The 22,592-nt window shown below is 42.2% G+C and overlaps 1 protein-coding gene and 1 pseudogene across 2 annotated transcripts in view; one reads left to right on the top strand and one right to left on the bottom strand.

Annotated features, from left to right (window-relative positions):
* The window catches only part of PTPN1 (protein tyrosine phosphatase, non-receptor type 1), a 60,557-nt gene extending 38,474 nt beyond the window's left edge, over nt 1-22,083 (bottom strand). The window contains exon 1 of one of the 2 annotated variants that reach the window (XM_025040024.1): nt 21,851-22,083. In XM_025040024.1, the coding sequence (XP_024895792.1) occupies nt 21,851-21,913 (63 nt within the window). In that variant the 5' untranslated portion in view covers nt 21,914-22,083. The remainder of the gene's footprint in view (nt 1-21,850) is intronic. The other variant, XM_006921910.3, reaches the window with a different exon arrangement.
* LOC112471258 lies at nt 5,751-5,869 on the top strand (annotated as a pseudogene).
* Nucleotides 22,084-22,592: the final 509 nt, after the last annotated feature.

Raw genomic sequence — 22,592 nt, 5'->3', positions numbered from 1 at the left:
CTGTACGTTTACTTTTCTACTTACTCTGCTCTGCTTAATTTACAGGCCACTTGACATTTATATCACTGTCAGGCCTTTTCATACATTGTTGATACTTCAGTCCATTTTGAATGACACTAAATGGTTCTCTCTTGGTTAGAAACCATCCAGAGTATCTTCGGGCAGCCAGCTCAGGAACTATAAACTGGCTAAATTGTCTACAACAATCAGTCTGGTAAAGTACATCAGACTCACAATTGTTCTCAATCTATTTCTTTTAAAAGTAGCTGCTTTCTTAGGCTTAGAGAAAACATATTAGGGCATGAAAGGGATATACGTTTAGGGGAGGGGATATCTTTTGAGGGAAAAAAACTAGAACAAAATCACATTAAAAATAGTATTACGAATACAACAGTCTATGGAAAACAAACAATGCACACGTAAATGAGTACCAGTAAAACTGAGGAAATCTGAAAAACGTGGCACATTGTATCGATGTCCATATCCTGGTTGTGATATCGCACTAATTTTGCACAACACGGTGAGGGTGGGACTGGGCAAAGTATACAAGGGATCTCTCTGTATTATTTTTCACAACTGCACATAATACTACAATTATCTCAGCGAAAATTTCAATTAAAAATACAATTGGCAGAGTAAAGACAAAATGTTTATAGAATTTGTATCGTGTAGTGATAGGAAAAAGTAAACTTTTTTTTCCCCCCACACTAAATGTAATCACTTTATAATAAAATACATAAGATTAGTGATTATGGGACTGTTCAACAAATCATGGGATTCTAGTATAAGATAAATTCTTAATTTTTAATACTGGATAAACCAAGGGGCAGTACTACCTTCTACCAGTGAATAATTAGCATCTGGAAGTCACTATCCCAGGAGGGGATGTCCTCTTGGAGACCAATGCTCCCCACATCCGCCTCCCGTGTTCTTGAAAACGGCTAAGCCACTTCTACCTTCAAGTCTCGCCCATCGCAACCTTCAGGCCTCACTTAAGCATCCAGGGACTACTTCAAACCAGCTCAAAGCCACTTCGTCGACACATTCTTTGTTCTTTTTTCCCTCCCAGCACTTCCTCCACAATTAAAATGAGTCAGTCGTGTGACTGTTCCATTCTGTCTCCCTCCTATAAGAGAGACCACGGGCACGTGTTCCTGATCACCCCCGCACCCGTCAGTGCCTGGCACTTAATGAATTAAGTGCCAACATAATTTATATCAATTTATAGACGACCGTCATCTATAGGTAGATTACTCTCAGGTGCTGAGTCCCTCATGTGGTTTATTCCACAAATATTTCTGGCAATTCTTATATGGCAATTCTGTAGTTAGCTAGGAAGCAAAACTGCATGTAATTAAAATTAACCTTGCAAAGCTTTAGATATATTAAAACCCAGCTCTTAATCTCTTTTGTTTCCTTCAACTGTAGCCCCACTTCATCAGGATATCAGGACAATGTGGTAACGCAAGGAATTTAGCCCTTTTCTCCTCTGGGGAGGGGAGGGGGTAAGGGCGCTACATACAGTTTAACTGAGGAAGGTTAAGTGTGTGTATGATATGATTCCACGAGGTGATGCGAGGCCAGGCGCCATGGTACCTTAGATGCCGAGGATACGAAGATGTGAAAGACAAGATCCCATATTTCTTGAGGTTCACATTCTAGCTCAGAAGAAAGTCATATATAAGCAACAGAATAAAAATATTAATTCATATAAAATGTTACTAAGTGTCGAAAAGGAATAGCTTGCTGCAAAAAGGGCTTTTTGGCCTGTCAGAAACTGAGTATGTTCTAGTAGCTTTCTGTAACCAAGTCCCAATTTTCCCCTAAGCAGATAGATTCCTCAGGTGGATCAGGGCAAAGTTAATGTGTTCACAGAGGCAACAGGAAAGCATAGTAATACTTCCCACGGTACCAAAACAGGGGCATTTAATAGAAAAGTTGGCTAAGTGTGGGAGGCACGTGCTCCACTGAGGGTGACTGGTGGTGGCTCAGGAAGATACAGCAACAAGGACGGAGACTGCAGTGTGTGGTGACAGTGTGGGGGTTGGGGGGGGGGAACTAGCCAGGAGAACTGGGCCAGGAGAGCTGGGAAAATACCTCATGCATCTGCACCTGCGTTAAGCACCTGTGTCAGGTAAGGCCGAGGAATCTGGACATTATACTCTCAGCAGTGCAGAGCCGCCAAAATTTTCAAGTAAGACAGTGACTTCATTTCTCACCCCAGGAAAGACGGTGGAAATGAAGAGGCTGGGCTGCTGGCGACTGTAAAAGGCCAGAGGTGAGGGAGGCCTGAACCAAGGCAAGGGAAGAGGGTCAGGAGAGAGGAAAGGGTTCAGGTGCACGGTTCAGGACTAAAGCTGGAAGACTGGGTAAGGGTAAAGAGTTGAAGATTATTTTGGTTCTGAGTTAGTGCAACTAAGAACAGATAATATATTAACTTGTAAACATAAGTGTTAACTGATTTTATAATTACTCAATGGATTTCTAAATACAGAAAAAAAATGCTTAGTGGTTAAAAAAAATCAAGCTTACCAGACCAGATAAAGCAGTGCTCTACATTACAAAATATATCCTCTAAATAAAAGCATGAGAAAGTCTACAGAAACCCATTTTATATATATAAAAAAAAAGTATTAGAAAATTTATAAAATTTTATGGGTAACCCACTTCTGATATATTTTAAAAGAATGTACCATATTTGCAGAGGTAAAAAAAAAAATAGCTTAAGTGCTTGAGTGATTTTCTGGCAAAAATAATTATTCTTCAGAAGAACTGCCAGTAAATTAGAGAGAAAATTTAAAGTCTCATTTGAGTAAAATCTGCTAAAAGCAGAAAGTGCTGTTTCATATGACAGCTTCTATGGTGAGACTACCCCCCCACCCCACCTTCTGTGCTCATAATTATTAAGGGAAAAAAATGCCAGAAACTTCCATCGCACTATGCCAGAACGCGCTTATGGAACAATCTGTAGTTCTGGGGAACAGCCATGTTCCACCTCCAGCCCCACCTGACTCATCTCGGTTACAATGATGCCAGACTGAACCTTTCAGAAGTGGTACATCAAACCTTTCTGGGTGGGTGTGGGTGTGTGCGTGGGTGTAGACGGGTGCCCCTTTCTGCTGAGAAGTGAAAGAGCAGCTGTCAAGCCAGGGACAAAAGTATGTGAACGAGCAGAGAGCCTCCAGCCCTGCTCTCCACAAGTCGGTTTAAAAGCACGAGCTTAAGTGGAAACACCCCAGGCCTGCTCTCCACAGCGAACAGCCCAGCGCCCTAGGATCTCGGCAGTGTTTGGCTGAGGACAAAAATGGGGTATAGGTTGAGTGCCCACTGCGGGGGATGTGACATTTACGGGAGAAGAGAGCTCTAGAGACAAATTATTTTTTCACAACGCTGCCAGGGCCAGGCCCTGTGGTGCCATTCACATCCTCCCCCGGGACCTGTGTGCTCTGACTGCCTTATGCTGCTAGTCCTTTGTACGGTGTGAAGCATGAATCGAGCCATAAGAGACCATGGAGATAAACGACTTAAAGGTTTATCTGGTCTCCTGGCAGAAGACATCTTGGACTCAAATACTGCAGTGGATGGTTTTGGAGAATTTAAGCAGGAAGCTCACTGTATGGTTTCATGTATAGCCATGAAAAGGTCTTATCTGAAAACTAACCTTATATTAAGAAATATAATCAAGGGAGGTGATATTAATTATAAAAGCTGTTATTTTCTGCCATATGATATACAACAGAAGAGAATGAGATTGAAATACCTTCATGGTTTATAAAGATTAGTCATCTGCGATTCTATTATTTTCTCATATCAAATTAACATATGATAACTCTGCTGCAACATTTAATTTAGAAAACCTCTGAAAGACTATATATTTAGTTCAAAAACAGGAGACTCTGATAGGATATTCGTTTGTAGACAAGAGGCAAAAACTATCAATAGCAAAAAAAAAAAAAAAACCCCCAAACAACAACAACAACAAAAATCAGTAACTAAGGAAGAAAATAGACCAATGCCCGGGGCCCCCAGAAGAAAACAAACAGGGGTAATAAAGAGACAGCCAGACCCAAGAAGTGTCCCTGGGCGCTGTCATTGCGCTCCAGCCCCAGAAACTCCAGCCTGATCGTATTCCTCATGGCCCTCTGCCTCCAGCACCCCGAATCCATCGTATCCTCTACAGTCCATGGCGGTCCATCCAGACTTACTTGGCAGTGAGGAGAAAGCAAGTCCAGTGCCAGGGTTGCATGGGAAGAGGATATGTTAATACATATCCATACCCCCACTGTATACCTACACAAATATACTATACCCCAGATCGAACTCAGATGGTTTTTATTCATAAAGTCACTATTACATGTAATATTACATATTATATGTAGTAATCATCACTCTGTATAGTAATTCTATGGGGAAATTTCATATGATCTTAATAGGAATACTTCAGGTTACTGCATATTAAATATGTTCCAAGGGTGAGCTTGCAACTTAACCACCATTCATGACACTGATTCTACAGAAAATACATTCAGAGTCCCAGACAACTAACTTTCAAACTTCTGAAGAAGACACACTTGTGTACTAGGGCTTGTCCGTACTTTCAAGCTTGGTTACCATTTTGACTCCATTTTGGCCAGAAAATCCATCTGGACATTGTTCCTGTGAAGTGACCCAAATAAGATCTAAGGGGATACCTTGGACAGTAACAACCTTTGAACCTCACAAGCCAAGTACTCCGTGACACATAAAACTACCCATGCTTTTATCCAAAGCCCATGGATTTAAAAAGGACTATATGCAGATATCGAAAAATAAAAACGCGAAACTCATAAACACAAATTTTGCCACAAGATGACCTTGTCTATTTTACTGGCCATTGTAGTTCATTTTCAGCTGTTCTTAACAGCTCCAACTCGCTGGAACCTCGATGGGTGATACGCCTCTATCACGTATCCTCTTCAGCTGGCACTGGGAGATCATAGATACGCCATTAAATACAGAAGTGGAAAGGAACTGCAGACAAATTAGACAGCAGGAGAAGCAGTTTATTGCTAGTTTGCAGTCTGGCGAATGTCACGAGGTGCACAGGGAGAGAACCCACAGAGTTTGGTTACCATGTCTATAGCCAGCACCACATGCCCCATATCCTTTTAGGGAAGTAGCCCCAAGATCTAATGTGTGGGTGATTGCTCGTGGTGGCTGTGGTGGCCGTGGGGAAAGAGGGTGGTGAGAAGAAGGAGGGAGAGAGGGAGCAACAAGACGGAGAGTATGACTGTGGGTGGGGACTCAGTCACACAGACTTCAACATGACGACCGAGTAAGTGTGTCTGAATCCAGCACACAGGAACACAAAGGCTTACCGCTTCCCACGCGACCTGCAACACGTTTTCCAAGATTCCTGCCGACAGCCCTGTCTTTAAAGCTTTATTTCTACTTTGTTCTCAACTGCTCAATCTCTGGCCTTCGAACTTGTTAAAAGGTATTTTTACATTTAAGAAAATCTCAGTAAACAACACTGAGGATTCAGAACCACTGCTCCGACATGAACTGTCTATTCCGTTGAAACTCGGTTACCCTGATGCAAAGCCGTCCCGGAGCTTCAGGGAGGCAGCGTATCTGGAGGAAAGGACACTGGACCAGGAGTAAAAGGTCGTAGGTCTGCTCTGTGACCACTGAGGACGCTGGATCTCACACCTTTTGAAAAAACAATCCTATCATTTACCGCAGTGACTTGTCTTTAAAATAGATAACAGAACTATGGCCATGCCACCCTGAACAAGCCCAATCCCGTCTGATCTCAGAAGCTAAGCAGGGTCAGGCCTGGTTAGTAGTTGGATGAGAGACCGCCTAGGAAGACCAGGTGCTATAGGTGTAAAAAACAAGGGCCTGTAAGCCTGACAAGGTTCTTGCAATCTGTGAGGTCAACCAAGGGTTGCCTCGCCTAAAAAAAAAAGAAATATTTTTAAAAAATTAAAATAAAATAAAAGAGGTAACAGAAGAAAGAGTGCTCTGCAAATTGTGAAACTCAGTGCTTTTATTCTCAATTTACTTACATTCATATAAAATTTCCAGTTTAAAAGACAAACCTAAAAAAAAAAAAAATCAAATATAAAAAGCCAAACCAACCCTAAGTATCCCTTCTTAACCAGACTAGACATGTCATTCTGCTCCAACATGTAAAGCCAAGCTTGCCTAGGCAAGAACAAGACTTTTACATTTATTTTTATTCCTCTCTTCCTCTTCTCCATTCAAATATCACCCATTCCAGAAGATGAAAGATCCAGAAGATGAAAGAAAAGTTAAAATGCGCAAGTAATAGAATAATCTTCCGGGCTGAACCAAGGATAATATGTTAAGAAAAAAGCTAAAAAACAAAAAACAAAAAACAAAAAAACCCACAAAAACACAATGATTTCGTTTCAGATGCAAATGCTTCACCTGCCCAGATCTTTTCTGCTGTGAACCTTTTGGCAAGATCAAAATTTCGGGAAATTCCAAACAAGTGAAACTCTAAAGCAAATTAGGAAAAAGGATCTGACTTTAGCGTCTAAGAAGGCTCCTCCCTCTCTTGTCTGGTTCTTCACTTCTAGAGGGGACCACCGAATCGACCACAAAATCATATGCTAACAAGAGCTTTGCTTCCTGCAAGTTGACAGCTGTCTGGCTTTTAATAAACGCCTCTATTTCCTGTCAGCATTGGTCAGTCCAAGCTACCAAACCTATGAAGTCTGAACAAGAAAGACTCTCACACCGCGGATGTCTCTGGTACTTGGCCAGCACACTGGAACACAAGAGCTAAGAAACCACAGGGAAATCGCCCTTCAAAGGGGCATGGTCTGTACATGGCGCAGAAGCAGGACTGGCTGAGGAAGACATGGACGGATCACAGATGAGACTTAGTTCCATCAAAAAAAAAAAAAAAAAATATATATCTGGTTACAGCTCAAACGGAACCATGGCATATATATCTGGGATTAGACCTCCTGAAATGAAGTCTGACTACACACAAGGCACTGTGAGGGAGACACTAGGAATTACATATGCTCAGAAGGGGCTTCTAATCTCACTGGGGAGGTATGCCGCATAGAGAAAATTAATAACAAAGTGTGTGCTAAACTGATGGTGAGTCAAAAACACATGATTCACACAGTACCATAAACTTGGTGCCTCCCTATCAGTTTCCAATTCATGACCCTTCTAAATAGCATAGCTCGTCTCTTCATTCAGGAACTACTTATTTGGTCCTTTCTATATGGCAGGGCACATTACTGGGTACTAAGAGATGCAGATGACTGAAGCAAAAGCAGTCCTGCTCCTTCTAAGACTTGACAGGTTACTTGGCAATAGGATAAGTAAACAAGTAATTAGAGAACAATAGATATAGATATAGTATATCACACCAAGAGCTATAAAAGGGGGAGGTACAGGGGTCAATGGGAGGACTGGAAGAGGCACCTAACTTGGACCTGGGGAAAGGGGAAAGCAGAGGACACAGTCTCAGGAAGGATGCCTCAGATGTGACTGGAAGGAAGAACAAGAATTAGTGAGACAGAATGTTCCAGGCAGAGGAAACAGTATATGCAAAGGCTCTGTGAGAGACAGAAAGCATCATCATTTCAGGAACCAGAAGCTGCACTGGGGGAGCAGGAATACGTATGCACACGCCCTGAATTCAAGGGCCATTACTACTTCCTGGGTGAGTGAAGGAGACTGCTGAGGGAGGACCAAGGGTCAGGTGACAGGAACAGCGTGGGGAGGCCCCCGAGGAGCTCCCCCAGCAGAGGGGCAGAGAAGCAGCCCGAGAGTGAGAGTTAGGACTAACCAGAGAAAGAGGAGATATAAAAGGAAGAAAACAGGAGAAAGAGAGAGTTACAGAAACCAGAATTAGGGAACATTCAAGAAGCAAACAGAGGTCAACCATGCTGAATGGTGCTATGTTAGGGATGCAAACTATCCACTGGATTAGCAACAAGGAAGCTATTAGTGACCAGTCAAGAATTGTTTTTAGTGGCTTGGTAGGGTGGAGCCTAACTTCTCTGGGTGAGAAGTGACTGGAAGGTAAACAATGGACACAGTGACCTAATTATTCCCAACATTTTGACTGGAGAACAAAACAATATGGTAGTGGCTGCAGGGAGAGTCGTAGCTGGAGGAGGCCTGAGGATGTTTAAATGGTCCAAGTAAACTGGTAACAGAAAGGGAGGGCTTAAGATACATAACGAAAAGAGTCTCTGTGTCTCTGTGTCTCTGTGCCTGAGTAGGTGAATTTGGGAATTTGGCGGGGGCGTGGGGGGCGGGGAATGTCAGAAGCACAGATATAGGGGCTGCCTTAGACCAGAACGGCTCCCTTTTCCTTGCAAGAAATGAGGTCGAAAGGATGGCAGATAAGCTTTAGATCTGAGGGCCAGATCTGAGGGAGACAGATTCGAGGTTAAAGACTGGATTTCCAGGGGCTCAAACTGCAAGATGGGGAGTTTTCCTCTAGCAGCACTCTAGAGCCTGAGCCAGGGGAGAGAAAAGCGGGTGGCTGGCCTGGTCCAGAGCTACAGCGAGTCAAGTATACTGATGGCAAGAAGATGGGCAAAAGGGCCAGGAGTGTTGGACAGGCAGCATTTCGAGTGACTGACCATGGTCTCAGCTGAATAATAGTGGGAAATGAGGACTCAGGGTCAGGAAAGAAGCGGCCGGAAATCTGGATGCAGCAGAAAACTCAACCCGAAGTGTTTTCACTGTCCTTAGCAAATCTGAAGACGAAGCACAATCAATGAACTGGGGATCTTATCCAGAGTTTGGACTTCTAAAAAGGATGCCTTTTAATAATTTTTTCTTATTCACCGCCCCCATCTTAAAAACAATTGCTTCCCCCTGCAATATTGTGACCATTTAATGGCTATGTTTCAGCGAGTCTGTTGAGAGCCTTGTGGGTCACTGTCTTTCTACTCCACACATCTCCTTCAGCTCTGTATGTTCTATCGTACCCACTCAGTGACATGTAAATGACTCCACTATAAAACTAGAAGGAGGAAAAAACCTCACAATTAATCATTCCCCCCCACCATTAAAAGGAAAATAGTCAAAGCTTCTTTTATTCTATTTTGTCATCCATTGGCAACGAAAACTCTCCCCTTTTCAAATCTTTAATGACTAGTAATCAGCAATTACTTTCTAAAAAATTGAATCCAGGACTATTTCTATACATAATCTTCATAGCTAGAATTAGAATAAAGAAAAAAAAAAAAAAAGACATTTCCACAACTTCATTGGTTTGCAGATATCTAATCCTGACTGCTTCTATATGGCAAGAAAAGAGGTTAGTAAATATGTGAATGGAAAACAGGAAACTATAGTAAATCATTCAGAATTCTCAAGGTGATAATTCTGCATTTAAATTGAAGCAATCATAAAGTCATAGAATTTATAAAGATATCCAAAATGTTAAAATGCCTAAAAAATTAAAGACTATCACTTAGCCATTTAAAAGTAGAATAATTATCAGTAAACTTATTTTACAAGGTACCTGACTTGAAAGAACCATTCAAATAAAGCCATCTGTGTACCAAATACTGCTGATAAACAGACCACATAAAGGGATGTTCCAGCCAATATCATTAAAAATATCCTTTAAAATTCACGATGAATAAATAGACCTTTATTCTCAGTGTCAGCTGCAAATCAGGGGGCTAACCACATATTTTCAATTTATTCTTAGTGAGTCAGGCTTATATTTAAAGATTCTTTAAAAATATTTTACGTATTAAAATATAATTCTGCTTTTGTGCAGACTAAAGAGTATCTGCATATATACTTGGATAAGAAAAATAAAACTCTTTACCCAAAAGTTATCAGTTCCTTGCAATGAATACTGTATGATCCGCCTACTAAGTGCAACGCACTGTGGTTGGTGCTCTAGGGCTACAAAAACTGATGAGGACAAAAACACCCTCCTGGGGAAGACACCTACATAGATGACTTCACTACACGGTGGTGTGAGGTCAATGCCACAATGTAATCTCCACTACGTCCATACCCTGCCTGTTAGAAGGGTTCAGAGGTCATTATCACTGTCAAGGTGAGAAGTAATGGCAGAAGAAATAGAAAAGAAGGGAGAGAGGAAAAATGTATATACTGAGAGAGACATGCTTATGAATTGTGTGTGGAGGATGGGAGCAGGAGGGTTGAGACCGAAGAGGAAGAAAATTAAATATGCTCCTATGCTTTCAAGCTTAAGAAATGAAACACTTTGAACGTAGAAAGGCCAAGAGGTGCAAGCCCCATTAGGGGTCCAGAGACTATACGGGGCTCATACCTGCTTGCCTCTGGAATCTTCACTTAGACATTACTTTCATAGACTATCTGTTTTTCCTGCTCCCAATCCCAATCAGCCACCTCTTCTTGAGTGTCCCCACAATACCTGGGCCTAGGCTATGCATCTATTCAGCCCCTTTCCTGACTAGATGATTAAGCTTCTTGAGAACAAGGACCAAATCTTGCTCAGCACTTATGCTCACTCCCTAGCACAGAGCCTGGCACCTAGTACCTGCTCACGTATTTGCTGAATAACTCTGCCTGCAAGGAGCTTACGATCTAGAGGAGAAGTGAAATGAACGATGGATGAAAATCTTCATGGCAAAACTGGTCATCAGTTACCAATTTTAATTTCATATATATAAAAATGTATAAAGTGGCTGTGCCATCATGTCACATGATTCAGGAGTACTAGAACACTGAGCTGGTTTTGTCCTTTTGGGATTCAGCTTTGGGGGGAAAAGGTACAAAATTAGGAAAAAGACCTTAATTATTTTATAATGGTAAAGTATCATCCTCACCTACTGCTTGTTCTAACTTGTCATATACAACATACCTCTACAGAGTAACAGATGTTCAAGAAGGATCGAAGAAAAAGCATGTCCTACAATATGTACTGTATTGCTAAAGCAACACGTGTCCTTTGTACCTAGACATTTACTTTTGTCATGGCTGTCGTTAACTTCATCTCTTGATAGAGGATAATGTGGAAAAACAATGCAATCGTGAGCTCAGACACTTGACAAATGGTCTCCCCAATCACAAAGCAAGTCATTAAAAACACTGCTTCTTAGATGATTTTTCAGTGTAAGCATATTTGGGTAAGGCATTCTTTTTTTTTTTAATCAATTCCCATAGGGACTATCCAATTCAATTTCCAAGTTGGTCATCAAAAAGAGTTCGTGGAAATAACTGGACATGGGACAAAAATACAGTCACAGTCAATTGCCCAAGGCGGAAAAAAAATGGTGGCAGCTTCCAGCTTCCTCAAGACAGCAGAAGGGGGCTAAGGATGAAAAGAGAAGGGGAAGGGAAGGGAGGAAAGAAGCGTCTGGCTAATGATTTGATCCTGAATTTTAATGTCAAGGGCGCTCTCTCGGGCATTTTCACAGTAGCCACAAAACCTTTAACTCTAGCTAGTCTTCCCTTGCTTTAACTTTATCAAATGATAGTACACTAACTACTTACAGGGTAAACACCTTTGTAAAATTATCTTAATTATAACGTTAACATCAAACTCCAAGGAAAAAAACCCAGCCTGGAGTAGAGGTTGCAAACTCAAGTGCGTCCAATGGCTGGGTAACACACATAATTGAGGACAGTGTGACCCGCCATGGAGCTGTAGTAAACTACAGAACACATGTCTGTCCAGCAGAAGCAAGTGTCCCCCAACTCAGCAGACCACTGCCAGGGTGGCCCAGGTTTACAGGATTTTAAGAGAATACAGAAATCCAGATTTGTATGTGGTTTCTCTTGATTTATAAACAATGGCCAACATTTAAGCTCCTCTATTTTAAAAACACTGTGTGGACCAAGCAGAATATGACTGAGGGTGGCCAATTTGTGACATCTAGGTAAGAAGTCAGAAAACTGGGCAAAAGTCAAAATCTACAAATGATCTCTTCCTTTGTCCTAATAAATCAGGAAGGTTTAGCACGACTCCTTGTCCCTCTTTGTATCACAGTGAGCATGTAAAGCTGGCTTCAGGACACGGGGGACCTCGGGCAGAGAAGAACATCCCAGCTCTGACACCCAATTGTCCTTCTAAATCATTTCCTGCTATTAAAGACCAATTTATGGTGTATAAAAAATGCTACTGCATGCAAAGCACTTTGCACAGTGCCTGGGGCACATAACAGAATTCAATAACTGTGAGCTATTATTGGGTTTTATTATGAATGAGGGTAGAACAGGGATCAGAACTGTGCATTTCTTCCTTGAATGAAAGATTTTAGTCCAATTACGAAACCTAAAAATCCTCTTTAGATATGAGAAAAATTTCAAAGGAAACTGCATTCATCAATTGGCATTTGGCAATTTTATAAAATAATTTGACTTATGCCTTCATAGGACATTTTATTATTTTTTTAAGGGCATAAAAATGGATTTTTAAAGTTTTGAGTTAATATAAAATTTTAAAGTTCTATCCCACTTTTAGATAAGGGGGGTCACAGAGCACACAAGGCTACCGAATCCAATGTGAACAGGATGTGCAGCCCCAACTTCCTGGCTCCTCATGTGACCAGGTCACTGTACAATGTTAGATTCAAGTCGTGCTGTTAAGGCTATCTGGTCCAATCACCCCATTTTAGGGATCCTGTATGTAACTCCTTCCACAAGAGTCAAAGGCAGACTCAGAACCCAAACCCAGTACTCTTTTTCCATTACCTCACAAGTCCCTGGAGACATGTAAGTTCAAGATGGTTGGTTAAGGGTAACAGGGCAGCCCTGAACTGATGCTTTGAAACAAAACCGCTCCGTGTGAAACCAGTAACCAGTAATGGAGACAGGTACAAAGCCCAGCCTTTAGGAGCAAAAGGCTCTGTCAACTGTAGACACAGGGCCGGGACACTTCCCTATCCACAGCCAATCAGAGTCTTGCTCTGATACATCTCAGGGTTGGTCAGAATCTTTTAAAAATCCTCTAATATCAGCTATGGCCCTTTTGTTCCAAGCCTCTATGAAAGAATCTACTTTATTTGCTGGGAAAGTAGAGTCATTAAGCAAAGGGATCAATGATTTTCAAATAATGTTACTATGCTCCAAACGTATGCTTCAAACTGTCCAACTTCCAGAGCACTGAGAAGTATTTTCTGAAATGTAGCCAAATGTAGAATATAGATTGTGTCCTACATTCGAAATTTGTCTTTCTAGAAAGCATGTTTTAATGTCAAAGGATATAAAGCAAGCTGTGAATAAGAGACTAAAATTAGCTCAAACCACAAATAACCTAACATACTTATCACTTCCTTATGATCAACCTACAAAAATCAAACACTAAAGGCATTTATAAAACTAAAAATGTGATGCCAATTTAATCCTTTAACTTCAGCTGTATCCTTACTTCCTTCTAAAACGGAGCTGGCATGTAACATTACCAAAAAATGACATTTTATTAATTTGGAGGCAAGTACAAGGGAAACCATTAGAGCTAAATCTTGCCCTGTAAATAAAACAGCACATACCGTGCAGTTCTAAAGTGGTTAGACGGTAACCACCTCCTCAAACTGAAGCTAGGAAATTTCAGATGATGGACCACACCCATCTCCAGCTGCGTTTCACACCCGAGCACTAGGGACATACCAGACTCCCACTTCAAACCTAAGCTCGCGCCCATCTCCTAGAGCCATTTATTTCAAAAGCAACATCTTCCAGTGAACAAAGTCTGTTGGGAAACACAAAAGCTTGTCGTCATCAAGTAGTGGAACAAGTTGCAAAAGGAAGCTTAGTTGACAAATGTGCATTCATGAAAAAAAAAAAAAAGGTACTATGTTTGCTAAACTTCAACTACTTTTAGAGTGATCCTCTCTGCAGGATAACTACATTTTGTTAAGTTTTTTTCTGGGGGAAATTCGAACTTTTAAAAGGATAGAAATAAGTGCTTAAGATGAGTAAATCACCTACCAACTGCCAGTTAGGCTCTTCGATATTGTTAATATAACTCTCAAAAGCATTCTTATTAGCAGGTAGAAAAATAAGGGAAAGTAGCAGACCTAGGTAGTTAGTTGTGAAGAAAACAGATAAAATAAAATACTGCAAATGATGCTAATATTCCTAGGGTATGTCAAAAAAAACTGTCAGTAGCACATCAGAAATACTGAAACGTACTTAGAAATAGTACCACGATAGGTACCTAAAGGACCTATTAAAACCAAGCATCACAGGATGTGGATTCTCAAGAAATATTCAAGGGAGACGTGGACCAGCTGATGCTTAGGTGTGGCCATAGTAGGGGTTGCTCTAGAAATTTGGCCTTATGTCTGTGATGTAAACCCGATGTGGCTTAATGCAACTTCCTGGTCTTGGACCATTCCGCTTCACTCCACCTCTGCAGACGACCCTGAACACCCTGGCAGCAGGCAGGTGGTGTTTGGTAGAGCACAATAATGCTCTTACCTCTAAGATGCTCTTAAAATACAGTTCAAATCAGGATAACAACAGAGCAAAACAATGTCAACAAAAAAACACAACACAAAATACTCTGCCCGCCCCCTCCCCCCCCCGCCAAAAAACTGCGGGGTATCTTCTTAGAGGCCCCTGCTCTCTGTGCAAAAGTGAGCCACGTAAATATTTAAGACCCCATGAAGGCATATTTTGCCTTTCCCCTTGCAGAAGAGCAGACTAAGCCCTGACTATCTGAATAGTGAGGCAGCACAAAATCTAAAAGGGATATAAATATAACAGTGACAAATGTTGAACCAGCAGGGAATGTAAAGCTAATTTACCGTATTATGCTAAATGCAGCTTGCCTATTTGTTCTCTTGAGTGAAGGTATATTCAGAATTGATTTCATCCACAGACGTTTTTAAGTAAGCCCATGTTCTTAAGAGAGCTCCAACAATTTTGGATAATTACTTGAAGTTCACTTTCCTGTAAGCAATTCACAATAGTGTATCATCCTCCAAGTTAATCAGTACTCATCAGAATAAAAACTAGCTAAGCTGTTTGCTGGAACTTAGATGGCAAGTTTTAAATGAGATTCTTCAAAACGAAGCGAGGCACCAATAAGAGATCCATGAAGAAAGGAAGACAAGGGGGTGGGGACATTTCATAACAGTGACGGAGATAAGGAAAAGAGCTTTCCGTCTCTAGTCACTAATAAGTTTTTAAAACACGATTTTGGAAACCTAGTTTTGCTATGCTCATCTTATCTTTGCAAGTGGTGTTGCTCACCCACAAAAGCCACAAACACAGCTGAGGCTTTTCCTTCTTCATCAGTAAAAGAAAACATGCCTCACTTGGTCTTTGGGAAGAAACTGCTGCAGTAAATGGAGCCCAGGGTACAAGACCACTTGGGCCCAAAGGTTTACTCCGACAGCAGTTAAGCTTCAATAAGAATCCAGAATTTCCTGGCACGGCCCTAGATTAAGAGCGGTAGAGAATACCTATATTCTCCAAAGAAAATACAGCCTTCCAGCGTCACTCTGCTAAGAACCCAGGTTTACTTTGTGAGGCCAAACTAAAGAACTAACTTCTCGAAGCACCAGTTCTGAGTAGCGTGGTGTACCCGCAAAATTTTACTTGGTAGAATCATAAGCACTCAGAACTGCAAACAGAATCATGTCACTATTTTTTTTTAAAAAAAGACTGAAAATTATTTATCAGTATTTATTATTTTGTTTGCAGTGTGCCTTGTGCCACATCCCAAAGATCAACTGATTTGGGGGGCTAAACTTCTGTCTATTTATTTCGGGGGAAAAAAAAATCTTCCACATGAAATGGTCTTGTTTCCAGTTTTCAGACATTCAAAATTTACAAACTATAACTAAGAGATTCATGATTATGTTAAGCTGCCTAGAAAAAGGAGGGCAACCACCAGAAACTACGAAGCCCACTTTTACACAAAGTAAAGCATTATTTCTAAAATGCTGGAGACTTAGGTACTTTCTTCTCAAACATGGCAAATATGTAAACTACCACACTATGCAAATGAAGTTTAGAACAGATGTAGGTTTCTTCAAAAAATTACAACATAAAGGGCAGCTACTCTTCATGTACCTAGCTGGGGTTGACTCTTTCGTAAATTCTCAAGAATCAGTTCCTCTATCTTTTACAGGAAAAACCACCCAATTGCTACTTAAAAGAAAAAAATAACCCGTGTCAGGGCTACTCATTTTCCCACATTACTAAATCGAATGACCCCCCTACTTATTAAAAAAGTTTAACACCTCTTGGGAAAAAAAAAAAAGATTCAATTCTTCTGAGTCTTTAACTCCCATAACTCCCACGAAACTCCCATAAATTCTGGAGCCTGGCTGTATCCACTGACATCCACTAACAGTATTAAGTACCCACTGCAGTGTTTACAAGGATTGCTCCAGGAGGATTAAATTCTCTTTGTGAGCACATTAAAGACTTTTATTACTTGACGTGAACTTGGTGATCATTTAGACCAGGATAACTTTTACAAAGGGAGGAAGTGAAGCCCAAAGTCAGTTTCAGAGTTAAGCCTGGAGAAAAAGCAAAAGGTGAAACTAACTCTCTTGACCTGAAAGGTGGTCTGAGCAAAGGCCAAAAATGTTAGCATATACCACGTACACCTTGAAAGAAATCAGCCTTGTAAGGGTGTTACTTTAGGGAGAACCCTATTTATACTCCATAATTAAAAAAACATTTTATAAATCAACTATATGCAAAATCATTCTAAAAGGCATGTGAGGACAAGACAAGTCAACAGTGATGAGGGCAGAGTCATTCAACAATTCTTAGAGAGACAGATGTATCGCCTCCAAACTTCCTATTAAGTTCGCCTCAGGACAAGTATAAATTTGTTAAAATTCCTATGAAACAAACTGGTACTATCAACTTCTACCGTGTAAGAATCCGAGTCTTTCTTCCGAGTCACCAAGGAGGTGACTAAATTGCCTTGCCAGGCCATGGCCCACAACGTGGTGGTTTTCTCCCAGAGTGACCTCTGCTATCGGGGCTAATGAGGGCTAATCTATTTGTTTCTATCATTCTCTCCCCCTAGAATGGGAGTTGGGAACCATGTCTTGTTCGTCTTTACACTGTCGGGGCCTGGCAAAGTGCTGACAATCCCAGCATCTGTTAGGTACTTACTTTGTGCCAGGTGCAGGGGACACCAAGATGAATGAGCAAGATGGACGAGCTGACCTCCCGAAGCTCAGACTGGAGGAGACAGACAGGGATAGAAAGAAACCGCTCGCTCCCGTGAGAGCAGGGCTCCAGAGGCGGCATGGATGAGGTTGTATGGAAATGCAAGGTGAGAGCAAAGGTCTAGTGCGAGGAGGCCCGTGTGAGTGGGAAAGGCAGGCCAGACAAAGTACAGAGCCACGGTACAGAGGAATGACGGAGGAGGATGAGTGTGGCGAGAATAGAAAGTACATGGCAGGAGATGGCTGGAACCCGGCTGCCATGCTGAGGAGTTTGGACCTTACTGGTATTATGAAAGCATCAGAAGGACTTAAACAGAGGAGCGACAGGTTCAGGGCTGTTTTTAACCCAATTACTAGCAATAATGTGAGGAATACGCACGGTGGGGTAGTGGGAGATATAGAGAGACTGCTGAGGGGCCCGATTAATACTTAACTGGTTTCACTCATTTCTGCAGCATGAACCTAGAAATGACTATGGTATTATAGGCAAAATCTGGGAACCCAGACCACTGGGATGGTAGAAAGGATGCTACGGTGGCCAATCAACGAAATGTGGTGGAGGGAATCAGGAACTCCTTCAAAGTCCCCAGCATTCCTGGGTACTCAAAACATGCACACCGAGTGACCGGTACCAAACTACACTGTCTCGGAAACAATGACCGGGCGAGACTTCCCATTTTCCTGAACACGGGCAGTATAAACGTGTCTAGCCTATTTGTCAGTACTTGTTGCTTGCCCCGAACGACTTAACACAAACACTGTAGGGAGAAAATGCCAGTGTACAAAATAACATACAGGCTTAAGAAAAAGTACCTGCGATTAAAAGCACATCATAGAATGAAAATTACCAGAAGGATTCTACGATCTAAAAAATTAGAAAACAGACAATACAAAAAAAAAAGAAAAGACAAGAAAAGAAAAAGAAAAAAAGGCACAGTCATTATTCCAGCAGTTTAGTCTGAAAAACCCCTACAGGAAATTTTTTATTCATTTCTATATCATGAAATTCAGTATATATTCCATTACATTATTCAATACCAGGGATTTTTATAGGTTTGGGGGAGCTATTCATGCTGAAATGCAAAATGCTGTGGGAGGCCATGGAGCCCAATGGTAGATAATCGGTAACTGAAAATTATTTGCATTACCAACATCCCCGAGTTGACCTGTGTTTGCATATTTCCAGAAGTACCGAAGTATTCCTATAAATACGTCAGTGATGTCAAACATATAATGATAGCAAAAAGTTCCCTCCACTATACGTCCTTGTGCTCCTAGTTAAATTAATATGAGTTCAGACAATTACAAAGGTCTTTACACCATTTCCAAAGTGGTGATCAGACACCTAAATTTAGTTTACTCGAACCAAGGCTAAACAAGAACATGGAGATCTAATGGGTCACTCAAGATGACTGGAACTTCTCAGTCTCTCCATGTCATTTCCGTTTGTCTTTATTTTTTTAACTGAAGTGAGTCATAGTGTATAGATCTGTCTCCTCTTCACAAAATAGTTTTTCTCTGAAGAGAATGGCATTTAAATAGACATTACTGGGAAAGTTTAATATCCATCTACTTGGCCTCTCACAACATGAGCTGTATATAGCAGTGAGGAATTTCAGTGAACTATGGTTATAACATGGTTTTAACCTAGACCGGCATTAGATCATATTTCATAATGAAGGCAGCTATAAAAACAAATGTCAATTGGAAGAGTGGCCCGTTTTACAAAGCCTGCCTCTAACATGGAATAAATCTTGCCTTCAAGTCACAAGCTGCAGTCGTAACCTCCTTTATCCGAAACAATCAAATCATTCACACTTAAAAATGGTGAACAGTGTCAGAGAATCAAAGAATTTAGAGAGGGGAGAAAGCAAAACACCTGACCCCAACCTTAAACTATATGATGGAAGGCAGCTTATCAGCTGTTTTCATTCATTCAAGGCCTCTCTTCTCTCATTCTAGCTCCAAAAACCAATCCCTTTTCCCTGTGTTCTCTCTCTTTTGGACAGTCAGACCAACTCAAACTCCAGGCTAAGTAATACTTCCACTTTTCAAAACCAGGCAATCGTTTAAATGATAGAAAACAATTTTTAAAGCCATCTATCTCCATGTGCTATCAAAGCTGACTTCTTGTAGGCCTAAATGCTTATTAGCATCTATGCTATTTCTTAGCATTAACAATTAAAAACACAGTTATGCTCACTTTAGCAGACTGAGCTAGCACCAAATCTTTGCCTGACACTGTTTTCTAAACTACCACATTCTTCAGCATTCAAAAGCCTACTTCACCCTTTGTTTGGTTTCCCAATTGTTTCCAAGTTTTTGCATCTTTTTGTTCTAGTTAGAAAAGAAGTTAGTATAGTGAGAAATAAATGCACTGCCTTGTTTACAAATTTTTAAGCAAAAATAACATATTTTAAAAATCACAACAGCCTGAGCAAGCTCAAACTGACTTTGTATAAGGCTGCTCAAGTGACATGCTATAAATTAAATTTTAATTATTTAACCTACATTTTTTCCCAACAATTAAAAAAAAAAATGGTTCTGGTAAAATGACACATGCTTTGGAAATTTTGCCACTTTAGATTCAAGGTCATCTGAACTCTACGTTTTTAAAAATGCCACAGTTACTCAATAAAGAGCCACTTTTAAATTCAAAAGGAGAGCTTCTGATTTCAATTTTAGAAACGAAAAATACAGGTGAGAAAATCTGTAGTGGACAACTCTCTAAGATCAAAAGAAACCACCTCCAGGTACATAGCAATCTATTAAGAAGCTGGAGTAATCGCAACATAGAGCAATCTTGACTGATTCTTAGGATTCGAATATGGTAGAGAAACTTAAGAACAAATGGAAATTAATTGAAGGACAACATGCTCCATGGTCGGGCTTAAAACAGTAAGAAATCAAATGCAGAATTTTTAGAATATAAATTTGTTGCTGCCAACGCAGTCAATTTTGGCATAAAAGATTTACCCGCTGCCTCCTGGAGGCCACCTCTACTTGTGATGGAGTACACCATAACCAACTCCAGCACTTCTGACCCACGATTTTTTCATTTAGAGCCACTTTAGACTCTGTTGCATCAAATATGATGTAGAAAAATGTCTGTACATTCTCGAAGTCACTAGTGGTACTTATTCAAATAACTCAGACTAGACGGGAATGCAAATTTTATATATTTTTCAATCATACTTACACAGATTACAGGGGTTATAAATATTAGCCTACCAGAAACTAATATACATTCTAGTACAAGTTAAAAGGATCCTGTCAAAGAAACTTGATGCAAAATCCACGTGAAACCAAGCCTGCCAAAAAAAGGCTTTGTTAGTCAAGCATACCAAAGAACTGCTTAAAGCTTTTTTCCTTTTTAAGTGGAGCTCAAAATAGATTTTAATACTACCAGCTGATGGATCTCACAATTTGCCTTTTGAGCCTGTAAACTGGAAACAGAATAAACTGCCTTCTCCCTTTGCACAAGTAACAAAATCTCTCTATTCTGTACATCAGTTATTTAAAATTCTGAGTGTGGTTTTGGTTAATCCTTACAACCCCCGCAATGACATTTAATCAGTAGCACGTATTTATTTTCTTTAGAGGATTTAGCTGCTTGTAAAAGCAGACCGCTTCGTGTTTTTAATCTGACGTTTTAGAGATATTTGAGAAACCTTACCTTCCTAACTTTTATGAACCACCATAACCCACGAGAGATGAGGCCTGGGAGGACCCAATCACCTCGGCCATGACCAAAGGATAAGATGCTCGTCCCGGAAAGATGCTATTTTAGAGAAGGTAAAAACGTTAACCCTGTTTCCTCCCTGTTTCCTGCCTGAAAGGGTAATAATATTTTGGCTCCGATCAAGTGAATACATCTCGCGTGTAGCTGTTTTCATGGCTTGCTGCTGCTCCTCACTCAGCTCAAAGAGCAAATGTCTCTTCCTCTGACAGATCTGCTCTGATCCCCTTCTCCGCGGTGAGGGAGCCCACCTTCCACGCTGTTGCTCTCCACCCTGTTCGATATTTTACAGCCCTTGTCACCATCTGAAATTATCTGCTTGTGTGTCTAACTGCCCTCTTCGACTCTAAGCTCCGCGAGGGATAGGGTCTTGTCTGCCTTGTTCAGCAAACACCACTTCCAACGCCTAAGCGGTGCCTAGCACGGAAAAAGCACGCCAATTCATATCCATTAAATGAATGAACAGGAAGGGGGAAGGGGACTGTCATCCTTGGGACTCTCGACGCACACTGAGACCAGGGGAAAGGAAGTGTGAAGGAGGGAGGGGGAGTAACCCTTTCCCCTAGGGAGACAAAGGAAGAGAGTCTGAGGTGGTCCAGTCTAGAAAAGGAAGTAGTGGGGGGTGTTCTGTCAACCCCAGGGGACAAAGAGTGGATAGGCAGGGGGGCGGGGTCGGGGTGCGAGGGATTGGCGGTGAGAGCACAGACCGGCGGCCTCCAGGCTTAAGAGGTCAACCGGGCTGGAGGATATGAGGTAAGTGGGGGATCAAAGGGGAATGCGAATTCCGGGAGAGACGAAGGCCCACTCGGGGGACAAAGAGGGGGCCGGCCTCTGCCGCGGTCGGATTGAATCCTCAAGCAGCAGGACCCAGGCGGAGGGCGGGACCCAGTGGGAGAACGGGCCCCGGGGGTCTGAGGGGACGGTTCACGCGGCCTAAGCGAAGGGCCTGCCGCACTCCGGGGCGCTCCCGCACCTGGTAAATGGCCGCCCAGCTCCCGGCTTTGTCGATCTGCTCGAACTCCTTTTCCATCTCCATGACGGGCCAGGGCGGCTGCCGCGCCTCCCCCTCGGCCTACTGCGCCGTCTGCCGCTCAAGGCCGCGTCGCGCTCTCAGCGGGGAGTCCCGCTGCAAGCCTCGGCTCCCGCCGCTACCGCCGCCCTAGCCGCCGCTGCTTCTTCATGTCACCGGGCAAACGGAAGTACGCACCGCTCTGCCACGGTCTCCGCCCCGCAAACGGAGGGCCAATCAGCGGTCGAGAACGTCGGCCAGCACTTCCGCGGGGCGGAGCCAGGAGGAGGTGCTGGGGAGAGTGGCCTCCGCCCCGCGAGACATCTTGCGGCTCACGCTCCCTCCTCCCTTCGGGACTTCGAGCTTGGGCGTGGCGCGCGCCCGTTGCCTAGGCGACCTCGGGAGCCCCGCTCACGGCGCGTGGGTTTGCAAGGCCCCCGCGGATCTTGAGTTCAAACTTCGAGGAGGCCCGTTGAATCACAGAGTGGCCTGGAAGTAGTCATGTATCTTTCCTGCAGCTCCAGGGCCCTGGCCTCAGTGCTCCAAGCAGGAGTATGGGCGGAGGAAGCATGCTTCATTTCCTGCCTCCCTCCTCTGACCAGACGTCGGCCCGTTTTTCATAAAACTTGCAGCTTCTTGATTCACCAGGCCGCTGCTGGGGAAGGACCTCTACTCTCTGTATTATCCTTGTACTGAAATGCACGAT

Source organism: Pteropus alecto, unplaced genomic scaffold (assembly GCF_000325575.1).
Source record: "Pteropus alecto unplaced genomic scaffold, ASM32557v1 scaffold45, whole genome shotgun sequence".
NCBI classification, from domain to species: Eukaryota; Metazoa; Chordata; class Mammalia; order Chiroptera; family Pteropodidae; genus Pteropus; species Pteropus alecto.
Note: the sequence above shows the minus strand (reverse complement) of the source record. Positions and strands in the feature narration are given on the sequence as shown.